This window comes from Agelaius phoeniceus, chromosome 1 (assembly GCF_051311805.1).
Source record: "Agelaius phoeniceus isolate bAgePho1 chromosome 1, bAgePho1.hap1, whole genome shotgun sequence".
NCBI classification, from domain to species: Eukaryota; Metazoa; Chordata; class Aves; order Passeriformes; family Icteridae; genus Agelaius; species Agelaius phoeniceus.
Genome location: NC_135265.1, coordinates 125,059,455 through 125,075,587, shown reverse-complemented (window position 1 = coordinate 125,075,587; position 16,133 = coordinate 125,059,455). Strand labels below are relative to the sequence as shown.

The 16,133-nt window shown below is 45.5% G+C and overlaps 1 protein-coding gene across 2 annotated transcripts in view; it reads left to right on the top strand.

Annotated features, from left to right (window-relative positions):
* Nucleotides 1-3,117: 3,117 nt before the first annotated feature.
* TPD52 (tumor protein D52) overlaps nt 3,118-16,133 on the top strand; it is a 41,275-nt gene continuing 28,259 nt past the window's right edge. The window contains exons 1-2 of one of the 2 annotated variants that reach the window (XM_054639177.2): nt 3,130-3,273; nt 11,596-11,677. In XM_054639177.2, coding sequence (XP_054495152.2) covers nt 11,671-11,677 — 7 coding nt within the window. In that variant the 5' untranslated portion in view covers nt 3,130-3,273; nt 11,596-11,670. Of the gene's footprint in view, nt 3,274-11,595; nt 11,678-16,133 lie in introns of both variants that reach the window. The other variant, XM_054639169.2, reaches the window with a different exon arrangement.

Below are 16,133 nucleotides of genomic sequence, written 5' to 3'. Positions count from 1 at the left end.
CTCGCTCCTGTAGCTAAGAGGCCTGCTGTTAGCCTCTTCCACAGTAAGTTACTCTTAAATGTATATTCTTCAATATACATTCCCTTTAGCAGTGTTAATTCTTTGACACCTTGGTCTTTATTCACTTCTGACTGCCTTGCCAGTTATTTTCAATAAACAGCTGATCTAGGGGGAATGTATTTTAAAACTGGGCTCTGACACTCACCAGTGGGAGACCAAGCCTATCAGTAGGGCAGAATGCTGGGAAGGCTCCAGGGTCATGAGTGGGAAATGAAATGTGACATGCAGCCATAATGTCAGGTGTTTCTGTGTTTGCTGCTCTACTCATATTCCCTGGCAATAAACATTCCTTGCACAGGACAGGCCCAATACCACTCAGGACTAAGTATTTTCAAGTCCTGTATTTAGGTGATTCAAAGTTCTAATAGGCTTGCCTCCTATAGAATCCTAAAACGGCTTGGCATGGAAGGGACCTTAAAGATCATCTAGTTCCAACCCCACTAAAGCAGACAAGGACACCTTCCACTAGACCAGGCTGCTATACATGCATGTGTTTGTTTTTATTTGTTATAAGTGATTGGAGAAAACAAGAAACCGAGCTCAGTACACCCCCAGTCCCATTGTCCTACACCTCTGTCCTTTTTCATAGACACAACAGAACCTTCAGGACAGATGCAGTCTTTTCTTCTAAGTTCATGGGTCTATGTCCTGTGCTCATAATTGGAGCCTGTAGGCAACATTCATACACCTTTTAACAGGCTTCAGTTTGAGTAATAGGTGCTTGTTACAATTCCATCTCCTTGCTACTCAGGACAATGAGTAAAAAGGCAATACATCATTGTATTTGCAGATGGTGGGTTTGACTGTGTCTCTTGTAGCTAAAATTTTTCTGGGCAGGACAGCTGGGGACCTACTTAGGATCTGGTATCACATGTAGTCCCATTGCTACTGTGAGAGGGCCACAGCTGCTGGGGAAATTGAGCAGCACAGTATCCAGCAGGACTGGGAAGAGAATATTTCTAAGCTTAGACACTGAGTTCAGCCAACTGGGAGCAAAACCATGCATTCATGCTGCACTTGCATTGAACAGGGTGTTCCTCAGCTGGGTGGGTGGTGAGTGACTCAGCAGTGCTCTGCTCTACCCAGACTGAGGTGGGATGGTGGGAGTGCCACTACCAGAGGGTACTGAATCAGCTCTCCAGGTAGCAGTCCTTTCCTGATGGCTAGCTCTTGCTTTTATGGACGTGCTAATGAAATGTCCCTTCCCCTACAAGAGGCAGTGAGATGCTGACAGCTTCACTGCTCTGCAAGTTGGTTCTTCATAGGCATTTCAGAGCTGCCAAGCCTGCTGATAGTGAAAGTCCCTGCAAAGGAGGGCAAATTTTATTTGTACTGATATTCTTCCATTGTGATTACTGATAATGTATCACATATCAGCTGGTCAGTGGGAAAGCTTAGGACTTCAAGTGGAGTGCTGTAGGGGAAAAACATCTGGGTTTTTTTGTTTTGTTTTGTTTTGTTTTGTTTTTTTTAATAGAAGCAGATGTAGTCTCTCAAATATCTATTTGAATTTATTTTTTGAAACTGCCATAAAACATATCTGAGATATGTGGGATGAATTTGTGTTGAGTCATATATCTGGGAAAAAAATATAAACATGCAGGGTACATTCTGAATGACTCCCTATTTTCACAGCATCACTCTAACAACCTCCTGCTGCAACTATGCATATCCTAGAATATAAACATGCTTTCCTTTTCCCTAGGAAAAGCTCACATTCCTCAGCTGCCTTGTGGATCGAAAACTACCTGGATTTGCTGCTGCTGTTTGTTATCCAAGCAAGGACATTCTGAGTTGGCACCTCATGACTCTCTATTGTGCTCTGCTTTAGCATGTGACTGTGCATGCTGAACGCTGGGGACAATTTGGCTATTCACACAGCCCTGCCATGGAGGCCTTGCTGCTCATTCTGCACAAACATTGATCTTTTAAAGCAATCAAATCTGTAGATGTCAAGGCCAGGGATTTGAAAAGGGTGAAGCAAAGATCTATTTGGTAGCTTAATATTCTCAGTAAGGCAGCCTGCTGGTCAAAATGCATAATGAAAACTCTGCACTTAATGATATTTTAATAGAAAGAGCTGTGATTGCAATAGAAAAAGCTAGGATTGCAGCTGGAGCAGTTGTTGGTTTTCTCTTCAGCTGCTGAAGTCTCTTTAAGGCAGCCACAGCTATTAGCTTGCCTAGTGTAAATGCTAGTGAGTCTTGCAGGGCAATCTCTAAAGTGAGAATAAAATCACAGTTTAGCTTCTGTAATGCAACAATTTGTGTGGGTGGATATATTTTGATATACAACCAGAAGGAAGATTCCACAGCCACACAAAGGTGCTGGGGCATGTCCAGAGAAGGACAAAAGCTGGAGAAGGGTCTGAAGCACAAGTCTTGTGAGGAATGGCTGAGGAAGCTGGGGTTGTTTAGCCTGGAGAAAGGGAGGCTCAGGGGTGATTTGATCACTCTCTATGACCACCTGAAAGGAGGTTGTGGCCAGGTGGAAATCTGCCTCTTGTGCCAGGCAATCAGCAGCAGGACAAGATGAGACAGTCTTAAGCTCAGGGTGGTTTAGGTTGGACATTAGGAAGAACTTTCTCACTGAAAGGGGAATTACACATGGGAATGGGCTGCTCAGGGAGGTGATGGAGTCACTGTCCCGGGAGGTGTTTAAGCAAAGACTGGATTTGGCACTTGGTGTATGGTCTGGTTGACAAGCTGGTGTTTGGTCATAGATTGGACTCGGTGGCCTCAGAGATCTTATCTAACCTAACTAATTCTGTGAACTGGATCTCTTCGGTGGCAGCTTCCTCCTGCCCGTCTCACCAGCTGCGGGCAGCAGGTTGGTTGTGTCTCTCCGCACCGAGCCGGTGCCACGCGGTGTCAGCCCGCACACGCCGAGGTGCAGCAGCACTGCAGAGCCAGGCGCTGCCCTGGAGCCAGGGTACAGCCGGTGAGGGTCTGACCAGGGGCAGGCTCGGGGCGGCTCCCCCGTGCGGGCCGTGCCGCGCTCACCTGTGCGGGGCGGGGCGGGGCGGGCGGCTCTCGCTCACCTGGGCGGGCCGCGCCGCTGAGTGACGGGCGGGCCCCGCCCCGCGGGCACGGGCGGTGCCTCCGCTGCCACCCAGGCGGGGGCGGGCGTCGAGCCGAGCCGAGCCGGGCTGGGGCAGCCGCGACGGGCACCGGGACGGGCGCGGGGCCGCCATGGAGCCCCCGAGGGACCAAGGTAGGGCGGGGGTGGGGCGCTGCCGGCGCGGCGGGTCCGTGGTGGCTCTCGCAGCTCTCGCTGCTCGGCCCGGACCTGCCCTGCTCAGCCCAGCCAAGGCGGGCCGGGCAGCGCTGCGGCCGGGGCGGTGCGGAAGGCGCTGCCCGCGGCCTGGGCAAGGCTGTGCCGGCCGTCGGCTCGGGAAATGCGGAACCGGGGCCGGGCGGCGGAGCGCGGGGCGGCTGCCGGCCGCCCCCAGCCGCGGATGCACGGGCAGCGCATCCCGGCCTTCCCGCGGCGCTTCGCGGGCACAATAAACTTTCTGCTTTCACCCTGCAGTAAAAGTAAAGCTCTTCCATTATACGAGTGTGCAACTTTCGATTGACCAGCGCTGTGCGCAGGGTTTGTTCCCTTTTAATTCTCTCCAGCCGGGGTTGCTCCACAGCTGGCAGCTGTTTGGGCAGCTGTCCCTCGGCCGCTGAGCGGCAGCAGGGCCGGCGCCTCTGTGGTGCTTCACTGGTGTGCATTTTGCCCGGGAAGACTGGTGTCCTGCCTGCCTTCCTAAAACTTCATGGTTTATTGGAACCCAAAAGCCTTGGGACTGCTTGCCCAAGACAATAGTTGGTGCCCTGATGGAAACTGACATGAATGCAAGCAAAGCACGTTCTCTTGGTGTATAGGCTTATCCCACAGAGGTGTGTTACATTTATGAATGTAATACCATTCGTGAATCATTTGGAGCCTTTTATATGGAGTGGTACTGAATGGCAGGCCAGCTGCTCTCCTCTAGACGAGCTAGGGCAGGCTGGGGTCACTAAGTTACCCGCGGTAAGCTGGCAGGGCTGCTTGGCCCAGCTCGGTGTCTGTGCCCTTGGGCTGATTTCATTCAGGGTTTTCCTGCTTGGCATGCTGGGGATAGCAGGAAGCCTGCACTTGTGGCAGCTGGGATGTTGGAGGTGCAGGAGCTGCTGAGAATGTACCCCATACTCTGCCATGGTCAAGCTCTGTGCTCTGCCAGCTGAGCAGGTGCCAGCCTTGATTTGCTCCCAGTTAAGTGTTTCGGGGATTGTGTAGTACACTTGTACAATTAACAATGCCTTCTGAGTTTCTCTGTATTTACAGAAAAGGTCAGGCTATCTCTGCCTGAGCAGAAGGTTATCTGGTGAGGGGCTGAATCACCTCAGACAGGTTCCTTCAACCATTTTGAGGTGATGTGTCTGTCTTCAATATAAGTATAAATTAAAAACAAAACAAACAAAAACCCACCAAACTTCCACAAAAAAGGAAAGAAAACAGCCCCCAAACCCTATTCTTGGGCACCAACTAACAGAATTGTGCCAGAAAATAGCACAACTGTCAGTTGCTTCAGAATTTTAATTCCAGCTGCAGGAGCATTAAAACTGATTTCAGTAGTTATCTCAAAGCTCTTGAGGGTCTCCTATAAAAAAGGCAGAGGTCTTTATTGCAACTGCATGGTTTTAAACAACTAATGATGGGAAAGAAGGGTAAAATAACATGATCTTCTGAAAAACTTTGGTGACAGTCCTGACACTTACTAGAGGCTTGTTTTGCTGTTGTACTCATTTCTGTTATAAATTGCTTTGTACAAAGAGGGTATTACACCTCAGGATGTTTGTCAGAATAGTGTACCTAGTGTGATGTAAGGGACTGTTACAGAGCAAACATGGTGCAATGCCTTCTTCCTCTGCCTTCTTTTTGGAGTGGTTATGCTGTTTTCTCTTCATGGAGATCTGCAGGTATGGTGGGAAAATCTAGAATAGTCAACACACTTGTGTCAGTTAATTAAAGGCTTCTAATACACTGCCAATTAGACGTCAAAGACCACCTTTCTTGGCAAACTGGAGTGCTTACATTGGAAACTGCTTGATGATACAATATTATTACTCACTAAAGCCAACATATATGGTTAAAGTCCAGGCCATCAGGTCCTGTCTCTGGTGCCTGCATAAACATTCTGGATTACCACTCCCAAACAGAAATGATTTGTTTAAAATTGCGAGCCAGAGGTTGCACTCTGTTGTTATGGTGACAGCTTTCTCAGATAGTGCTAATTAGGAGGTAGGAAGAAAATCTAGGTTATGGTCAAGACTGCAGCCAAATTAGACAAGGCTAATGCTCCAGCTGAACCTTGCTTAAGTCTCTCTCTTGAGCAGTCATGTTTGGTAGCAGTACTTGAAATGTTGTTCCTAGCCTAGTATCAGATTCAATGAGCAACTTTTCACTTGAAGTGTCTTTGTTTTCATTGAAGGGATATTTGGACTGGCTGGATGGCTCCATGTGATTCTCAGTGCACTCCAACAGCTCTGGAAGTGGGTCTCCAAGCACTCAGAGTCTCTTGCTCTGTGATTACAGGCACCAAAGCAGTAGTGTCAGCTCAAGCCAAATGGATATAGTATTATCCTGAGATGAGGAGTGCCTTGTTCTGTTGCTTTGCTTTAACTTGTCATGAACAAAAATCTGATTCACTGTATGGACTTAGTTGCTGAATAGATTAATAACTGCAGTTGTGCTTTCACAAAGATGCTGTTGTCCCCTCTTCCTCCCTACTTTCCCCCACCAAAAGAAAGCAAAACAACCACACCTGATTTTCCTTGCAAAATGAGTCTCTCTCTGGCTTGCCACTGTTACTGTTGGTGCTGGTACAGTTTACCAGTGGAAAAATAAGGATGAAGCTGCCCCTGCAGTGGAAGCAGTGTTCTGAATGAGGAGACTGTGCCACTGAGCAGTCTCACAAACACATGCACCACAGCACAGTTATCTGGTAACTGATGATCCATCTCCAGTCTTGTGTTCAGGGGTTCCTCTTATGCTTCAGCAACACTTCACTTATGTAATCTGGTGTCTTTCAAAATCTTCAGGCTTTTGTGGTACTTAAAAGGAGTCCCAAAACACTACATGTGATTTCTTGAGAGACTATGTAAGCCTTTCTTTTCCTGTAGCCTTGACTTGCACTTTTGGGGCTGACAAAATGGACTTTAAAATTCTTTTTTGTGCAGAAAGAACTTGTTGCTGGCAGTAGGACAAGGTTTCCCCCATTGTCCTATTTGACAAAGCTGCACCTTTTCCTACTGCTTTATTTGTTTTCTTATCACTAGGTACTTGCAGTACTTGTAGGTAGGATTTTTTTTTTTTCACTTAATGTGCAATTGTGAAATCAAACACTTGTAAGTAAATACAAGTGGACAGCTGTTGTGGGAACTGCAAAGAAAGAATGATTTCACTGAGCTGAGTGTCTGTAACAGTGACTTGAAGATAGTAGAAATATCAGAAGAGTTACATGAGTAGGTCCCTTGAACAGCAGCAGGCTTTCATTTCTTTTGCAAGAAAAACTGTATTGGTGGGGAAAACCTGTTCTGACTCAGGCTGAGGATCCTGATGCAGTGAGGTGGCATTACATAGTTATTTGATGGCATTGCTGTCCTCCTCTCTCAGCCAGTGCATGAATGAGGTACAGAAATGTGGGGGATCAGTGTGCTGTGTTGGAGGGACGCTGCAGCAGCTGATGCACAGCTGTTGGGTGGGCAGCTGAAGGCTGGAGCAGTGTCAGCTGTTCCTGCCCTCTGCAGTGCTGGAGCATTGCAGGGTAACTTGAGCTCTTCATTCATACTCACACCCACTTCAGTAGGGTATGGAGAAGGGGCCAGCCCAGTGCTCCAACTGTGGAAAGAGTCTGTTGCTTGTGGTATACATGGATCTTTTTCCCTATTCCCTACAATGACTGCTATCCCAAGCAGTCAATACAGTCTTTCACTCAGGCAGAATAAGATCTGCTCTCACCCTTTTGGTGCAGGGAAAGCTTAGCAAAGGATCCTTTGATCCTCCAATGAGGCCAGGCTGTAACTGCTTGGGGCTTTTAAAATTCAACATGAAACTGATGCAATTCCTTTTTATTCCAGTTTCCCACACTTTAAAGCAGCCCACGAGTTTCCTCTTTCTCCTGCTGCGAATGCCCACCAAAGCAATGGGAGGCCTTGGAGGCTCAGGCTGACATTTCTGGCCTAAAATAAAGCACTGCAACTTGGCTTTGGTTTAAGAATGTGCTGGTGGAGGCTGAACAAGTGCCTTGCTCTGCTTGATCTGGATGTTTTGTGGGTGAAGTGGGAACAGCTGGTTTTCATGGCTGAAAGTTGACTGCCATATGTTAGCACCTCTCCTGGCCTGGGCATGAGTGCTGTTGAGCTGCTATGAACTGTGCTTGGAGGCTGCAGAGCACAGCCCCTTCCATCTGCAGGGGCTGTCAGTAATCACATACTCCACTACTCAGCCTTGGGAATGTTATCTCTATTCATTTTTAAGTCATTCATATCTCTATTCATGCTTCTGTCTATCTTGTATGTACATTTTTTCCCTGTGTCTTCTACAGCTGCTGGATACAGCAGCCTTTGACTAACAACTTCTGCTTTGTGAGCCAGATGTCAGTATAGTGCCAGGAGGAGCTGGGTGATAAAGGAAGTGGGTCTTGGGGCTTCTGGTGCTTTCTGCCATGCACTGACCCTACTGGGTAAGGACATCCAAAAAAACTGCTTTGGCTACCTGAGTATTGTAAAGGCTTTGTCCTGTTTCTTCACAACTGTTTGCTCCTTTAACAGGAAGATGTTCTGCCAGTTTTTATTGGCAGGAAGTCCCTCAGCCAGTACAGAGAAGCCTTGTAGGAAAACAAGGGCCTAGATTTGCCATGTAAAATCAGTGAGCTGTTTGTGGATTGCTGATTCCTGAGGGTGCTGGACATTGCTGCAGGTAAGAGAGGATATGTGCTATATCTCTCCAAAAAGTGATGTTTCCATGGCAGCAGATACAGTGCAGGGAGTGTTTTTGAAAGTCAATGTTTCTTGACCAATTTTCAAAAGAAAATAATCCTCCTTCTTAATTTAATAGGAGAGAGCAACAGTTTTGTTTGCTGAGCCCTGTGCAGCAGACACCTGATAGGTGTGGGGTTTTTGTGCTTTTTAAAGATGCTCCAGGTAGGAGAATGATGGCCCCACTGTTGCCTTCACTGGAGTCTTTGTAATATGGGCACTTCTAATTTGAGATTTCCTGTATGGAGGAAGGGAGGTGTTTAACCTTGTTCTTTTAATATCCTGCAGTGAGTAAGCAGAAAAATGTCAAACAAAGGGTGACTGAAAGGGAAAGCAAGCATTAAGTGAGATTAAGCACTAAATTGAAATGCTCTTGTTCAGCCAACACAGTCACTCTGTATCAGCTTCAATTTAAGTCTCCAGAGGGACAGCTTTCTCTCCTGTTAAAGGTGGAGAGTGTCTTCAGAATTGCTCATATTTGGGTGTGTTAGCCAGAGTGACTGGGAACCTTCACTCAAAAACCTTGTATTGGAGGACAGGCTTTCTACTGCAAGCCTTCTCTTTGGGATTGCAGTAACAGTTCAGCTACGCAGAACTTTGTAATCTGGATCTCTCCTGAAGGTTCAGTGTCACTCCTGCCTTTTCCTCTTACTTGTCTTCCTCCTTTTCCTCTGCCTCCAGTTAAGGGAGCAGAAGTGAAAGAATGTATAGCTGTGTGTTGGCTTTGGCTGTTTGGCAGGATGATACCATGAGTCAGGCTAACTGGTCTGGGGTATCCTTGCTGTGCTGTGAAAACACTTCTTTCTGGCAGAGGTGTAGATGGCTGTATGGATTTTCTGCTAGTGCAAGTTCAAGTACAGCTGCAGGAGTCTGCAGCCACTTGTCCCTGGGTAGGGTAGGGGGAGCAGCAAGCACTGGCTGCTAGCAAATGCTGGTGTGTGGAAAAATGCTCACTGTGCTGTTGGTTGCTCCTGAGCAGAAAGGGGTGGATTGATGCTATCTGGAGAGAAGCCAGCACTACTGCTGTAGTGTGAATGCTGTCACTGAAAGAGGCAGCTTTCCTGTTTCGCAAGCTGACTTCTCTATTCCAGAGTGTGAGAGCAGAGCAGTAAGTGTCCTTGGATGCTGACTGACATGGAGTGGCCCAGCAAATGCTGCCTTGGCCAAGCCTGGAATGCTCCCTTTTCTGCAGAACTGAGGTCTAAAGACATGCTGTGACACATGTGGTTTGGAGTGACAGGCTTCTAAAGTGCCCCTCTCCAGCTTGTAGCCTCCCAGAAGAACAACAAATGTGTACTGTGCTTAAAAACTTCATAGGTAAAGAGTAAGCACACTTTTGTGTGTGTACATGGAAAGAAAGCCTGTTTATTGTTAGTGTGATTGAAATTTTAGCAGCCTAATTCAATAATTAGTTTAGAAAAAGACTATTATGCAGATGAAGTCTTAGTAATAATAAAGCTAACGTACAAACTTAGTTTCTGCACCTTTTTCTTGGTGGTTTACTCATCCTTCCCCTGGCTTCTGAGGCTGTTAGTATCATTTTGGTTGTGGCAGGGGTATTAGAGCAAGTTGTCATATTGTGACTCCTTTTCTGGGAGGAATAGGATGGTGGTGGTTTCTTCCTCACTGTAGGATCCACTAGAATCCTTCTGTTATGTTTGCTTTTTACATGTCTGCTGTTTCTTTCATGGCTTTGCAAGCTCTGTGTTTCATCCAAAGCTATTACAGAAAGTGCCTTTTATATATGCTAGATATCATTCCTTTGTTCTCTGTTATCTCTAAAATAGTTTTGTCCAACTGCACATTTCCACCGGTGACTGATGACTTTCTTACAGCCATGGGATTTCCACTGTCAACTCTGTGCTCCCTTACTTGTTCCATGACTGTAGTCTCACATTCTGTGTCTGTACTCTGAGACACACCAAGAAAAACAAACCCACAGGCAAGTTAAGAAGGGTAGAAACAGAGCAAGCCTGACAAGTCTCTAGTCCTGGGGCCTTGCAAGCTTGGCTCAAAGCTGATGTCCTGTCACTAGCAATGCCTGTGTTGTACTGTGGAGTAACAAAGAGGCTGGGGAGCACCTGCAGGTTGCTGGGGGTGGTGTGTTAGGCAAGCAGAGGCAGAAGAACAGGTATTTTTCCTGTTTAGCTTTCCCTTGTCTAGCAGCTAGAGGGAAGTGCAGACAGAGATGAAAAGATGTGCCAAGGGAGGCAACTTGGGCTGGAGTTGGTGTTTTCAGACAGGTGCTCCTCCTGTGCTTCGCTAGGATTGGACTCCATGTATGGCAGTGATGTTGGTTCATGAGAAAAAACTCAAAAAGATTGAAAACAAAGCTTTGTAAGTAATGTTTTTTAACTGCTCCTTAGCCTGGCAAAGCTGTGTATTTCAGTTCTGAGCACTGGGGATGTTGCTTGTGTCTCTTTTGCATTGTTTACTTTTTGCCTAAAATATTTTAATTAAACTACTAGCAGGGATTCCAAGATGAGCAATAAGTGATCTTACTCATGTCTCTTTGTCTGTTCTCTCCTAAATATTTATCACATCATGACATTAGAAACTCTTGATTAATTTGATCAGGATAGCAGAATTTGAAAGAAACTCCCCTTATGCTTCTACTCGAGTCATCTCTGTCTGATGTTCATTGCTGTTCTACAGCAATCCAGTCCCTGGAAATAACTTAGTGGTGGACATTTGCAGCTGCTGCCAGGACAGGCTGCCTTTGAAGAAGACCATTTCATTGAACCTGCATCTACTGATACCCTGTAGTCCCTGCAGGAGTACATCAGAGTTTTGATGTCCCTTGCTTTTCCTCACCCAGGTTCCCAGGAATGGGGCTGTACAAGGACTTGCCTATAAGCATCTTTAAAGAAGCTGTCCTTTAAGTAGGAACCAGTACTTCCTACTCAAAAGAAGGGTCTGGGTTATGAAATGAGCACAGCTCCCACTGGCTGGAGTGCACCTTTCTCTCTAGTGTCTGTACTGTTACACAGAAGAGAAATCCCTTCAGCACATCTCAAAAGTGTTTTGCCTACATCTCTACCTCTGTGGAGTCTTGAAAAGCAGGAGAAGGCAGAGCAGAAAGTCCCCAGATCAGTCCCTGTTTTTACCCTGCTGACTGCTGAGAGCTGCTTTGATTACTGCTGCAGAGGTTAGCTCTGTGCCTGCACACACAGGCTTGATGTGTGTGAGCAGATCACACACTGCTGTGCAGGCTGTTTCCATAGCACCAAAAATCTGCACCAGGCAGTCCCTGAAGAGGCTTTGCTGAGCAGCTGACGTGCATTCAGCATCAGAAGTAGTACCAGCCTAGGCATGGGGTGGGAATGGAGCCTGATTTAAATATTGACTTTCCTCTTGCCAGATGTCACTGTCTTGGCAGCAGGAAAACAGGCTGTTTTACTGCAATGTGCTTTGCTTTGAGCTATGAGCTCATAAAAGCACCATTCATGCTCTGTTTCGTCTCCTCAGCAAGCTACTTACAAGTGTTGTGTTCCAAAACTTTTTTTTTTTTTTTTTTGTTTAACAGGGAGTTTGTTCTTGAGTAAAAGGAAAGACCTGAAATGACTTCTTGTCTTTCTCTTAAGACTGCTCTGGTGCCTGCATGGCAGGTATGTTTTACCTTCTTCTGCTCTGAATTGAGAGAAGCATTTTTGTCTGTTGCCTGGGCAGACTGTCTAGGTGCTGTGCAGCTCTGGTATCCCAAGTATGCCATGTAGGGGCCCCTGTGCAGCTCTGGCATCCCAAGTATGTCATGGGCCCTCAAGAAAGGGATGGGTCCACCTGCTGTGTTCAGAGCATTGCCGTGTGGTGTGTCACCACCTCTGGAGACACTTGAAGGAACAGGGAACAGAAGTTCCCGCAGAGGACCCCAAGGAGAACTCTCTGGACATCTGAAGAAGGTCACAACCTCAGCTTCCTGTTGTCTGAAATGGCAAACTGGTGCTGTGCTGCTGTTGGCCAAGCAAGTGTTCATCCCTGATGTTCTTGTTGAACAAGAACTGAGCACATTGTGGGTCTGGCTCTCTACTTCTTCCAGGGCTCAGGCACGGTTGGATCCCTGCACAGTACCTTTTTCCACCACCTCCTGGTTCAGGGTGTGTGAGGACTTCAGCCCCAAGCTTGCTGGGGGGATCCTGTCAATCATGGAAATTGTTGTTTATGTAGTTTAACTGCCAAAAACTCTACTGCACTTCTAGCTGGCTGCTACTGTCATATGATTTAAGTGCAATAATTTGGAAGGAGGGGAAGAAAATAACATTGCTGTTATTTTCTCCAATAAAGCAGTCCTTAACTGCAGTAAAGGTGTGTTTTAGATACCCACTCTAAACTTCCTTGCCTGAAAACTCTGATGAAGGAATAAACAGTTGCTGCTACCATTTAAATAACTGTTTAGAGCAATCAATCTTAAATACTAGCCTTCCTAAAATACATTTGAATTTCTTAGTGCACTTCTAGTAAATGATGAGGAACAACAGAGACACCTGTCTGTACTTTATGAACTGCTACTTGAGCTTTGTATATTGAACTTGTTAAAACTTGATATAGCAGAACTAGTGTAGACACTAAGCAGGTAGTAGTATCCTTCTTGGGAAAAGTGAAATGCAGTGACTGAATTTGAATATAGTGCAGTGCTCTTTTTTGAATATAGTCTTGATTTTTAAATGCAAACAAATTTTGCTTTCCTGCCCTTCAGGTTAATCTCAGTCAACTTAGTTGCTTTTGTTTTTCTGGAGGAATCTCTGATTAGTGTAGTGTCACCCTGGGTTTTTAAGATTTTTTAAGCTTTCTGATGTTGACATTGTTGTAGTGAATTTTCTCACACACTTTCTGTAAATAACTCATTGTTTTGCATTCTTTTATAGAAGAAGAGAGAGTTGATAGACTGTTGGTTTAACCAGTGGCATTGGAGAGGTGCCACTGTCACCCTCCAATCCACTGTCACTTTTAGAAAACTATAAATGTTAGAGTCAGAAAATAAACGGCCCTTTTTTTCTCTTTCACCTTGAGAACGGTGTGAGTGTGTGTTCTTTTGTATCCTATAACGACAGTGTAGGGAGAAGAATTTTGTTTTGGACTGTGGTGTCTCTAACAGTTGACTTTTTCTGCAGAAATTGGTCTACTGCAAATACAGTCTTGATTATTCATTTCCAGCAGTGCTGACCTTCAATATAAACTTGTTTAATATCAAAGGAGGAAAAAGCCAGCTGCTCACCAGGCACGTAACAAGGCCCAGAGAGTTGCTGCATGTATTGCAGGACGTGGCCTCTGTGTGCTGGGCTGCACTAACTGCCCACTGATTGGGTTGGTTGGACAATACAGAGTAGGCGCTTCTGTAAAGAAGCAGGAGTTTCATGGTTTTGCTGGTGTATGTATGGGGATCCTTCAGGTTCAAATATGGTTTTGAGGACTTGGTTTTAACAGTCCATCAAAGCTGCAGGGAAGGTGGTTGGTGCTCTCAGAGCCTAGCTGCAATGGTAGGTGAGCCTTCTGCTTAATGCTCCCCTCTGGGTGCATTGCTTAAAACACCAACTTCTGAGCTGCAAGTTGTTCTCACTCTTAGGTGTGTAATTTGTTCCTGTAAATTATTCTGGGTTATGGCAACCTGTGGTATCAGTGCAGGCAGGGGAATGAAGGGATTGAGAGCACCTGCAGAGAGAGCTGGTGCTGGTGTGTGAAAAGCTGGACATGAGTCAACAGTGTGTACTTGCAGCCCAGAAAGCCATAACACATCCTGGGCCTTATCAAAAGCAGCAGTGGCCAGCTGGTCAAGGGAGGGGATTCTGTTCCTCTTCTTGGATCTCATGGGATCCCACCTGGAGTGTTGTGTCCAGTTCTGTGCTCCCTAGAACAGGAAAAACTTGGACCTGTTGAAGCAAGTTCAAAGGAGGGCCATAAAAATCATTGGAGGGGTGGAACACCTATTATATGAGGAAGGGCTGAGAGAGATGAGCTTGTTCAGCCTGGAGAAAAGAAGGCTCCAGGGAAATCTTACTGCACTGTTTCAGTAGTTGAAGGAGGTTTATAAGAAAGATGGCAACAGACTTTTTAGCAGCACCTGTTGTGATAGGACAAGGGGTTTTAAGCTGAAGGGGAGGGTAGCTTCAGACTAGATATAGAGAATTTTTTTATGATGAAGGTGGTGAAACACTGGAACAGATTGTCCAGAGAGGTGGTGGATGCTTGATTCCTCAAAACATTGGAAGTTTTTGGTGGTCCACTGGATGTTTGAAAGGTCCAATGGAAACACTGTACGGGGCTCTGAGCAACCTGATCTAGTTTAAAATGTCCCTAGCAGGGGAACTGGAGTTGCCTTCCAACCCAAACCATTCTATGGTAAAACACAGATACTGACCAAATCTTTAACTGGGAAATTTACACCACCCTTAAAGGATATTTGGCGCATCTTGCTTTGCTGCCTTTGTGTGTGAATTGCAGATGAACATGAGTAGTATGGTTCATGAGCAGTGGTGAGCAGGGAGAATTAGTTTCTGCACATTTCTGAACAGTAGCAAGTGAAGCCTGTTGGAGTTCCTGCTTTGAAGCTGAGTGGTTTCGATTGGCTTCTGTGCCTGTCACTGTGCAGGTTTTTTGGCATGACAGATTTCTGGAGATTGTGTAAGAAGGAAAACAACTTGTGTCAACGGAATTAGTAGAGTGACGTGCTGAGTACTTTCTCTGTAGTGAGGAAGTGTTTTTGGGATAAATGGCAAAAGGGAGAGCTTTACTGGAATGAATGTACAGACTTTCATTCTGTGTTAGCACACTAATACATGAAGTCTTTAGTATGCTTCTGTTTCTTATTTACAATTCAAGACCAAGCTTCACCTTGGTGAATCCCAAAAACATACTTCCCTCCCATCCCCAATGAAGAGTATTTTCCTATTCAAAAGTAACTTCTGAGAAAGTGAAAATACGAGAAGAGGGATACAAAAGTCAAAGCAAGACCTCTGTGTTTTGTCAAGAGGAGCTGAGAAAACTTTTTAATATTTTTAGAAGGGAAAACTGATGAATTAAGGATAGAGCAAGTGCAAAGTAAAATAACTTCTCTAGTCTTCCTGTTCCAAGGTGATATTACTGGAGAGGCCTTCGTTGCCCTTCATGCAAGGTGGTGCCAACAGCATTTCTGAGGGATGTGATGGCTTCTTAGTAATAGTGCTGTTTTACAGCTCCTTGCTGCAGGGCACACTTGTGGATTGACAACTGAGGACTAGCAGTATATATTCATAGCTGTTTAAGCTCTGAGTTATTTTGAGTGGTTTTTGTGCTGATGGCCGAGCTGTGATGTGCCAAATCTGATTTAACAATAACCTGGGTACCAGCTAGAGCAGTCCTTAGCCATAAAGCTTGAAAAGTTTACCAGAGTAATCTTTTAAACACAGTGGATCCATTAAACTAGGGCATGACCAGTACTCAAATGGCTATGAATATATGTATTTTTTTTGCTTGACATTTACAGTTGTGAAATGAGCTGTGTCGTGAATTAGCTTGTGCAATAGGGAGTGATGCTAAACTTAGATTTCCCATAACAGTGTAAAGCTTTGTTCTTGGAGTTTGCACTGATGCTCTGTTTCAGGTCAAATACTGGGAGGAGGAAACTTGTGGAACAGTGCAGTTCTGGAGCAGCTGGTTACTAAAATCAGTGGATGTGTTCTTTCTTTACCAAAAAAAAAATACCCAACCACAAATCCCAACATAAAAAACCCACAAACAACCAAACCCACATAAAACTAAAAATAACCCCAGTCACCTCCTCCCCTTCCTTTCTTTCATTTTCTGTCTACTTTTAGAGACGAAGCTCAATATCTTTCAAACTTTTCTCCTTTAAACCTGCACTTCTTTCCTCCCCCTGTAGTTTTCATCACATCAACTGCACCGGAATCAGGAAAACTGCCTGCCTGACTTTCTGTGCATTAGATAGGTCTTTCCAGTTTTGTCCACTATCATATATTTCAGTAAAATGAATGGTTAAACTCATTCTACTTACTTTGCTGTGAAATATAAATGAGGAGGCTGGACACTTATCTAAGCATGCTGATATTTAGGAGAACTTTCCTTTGTATGGAA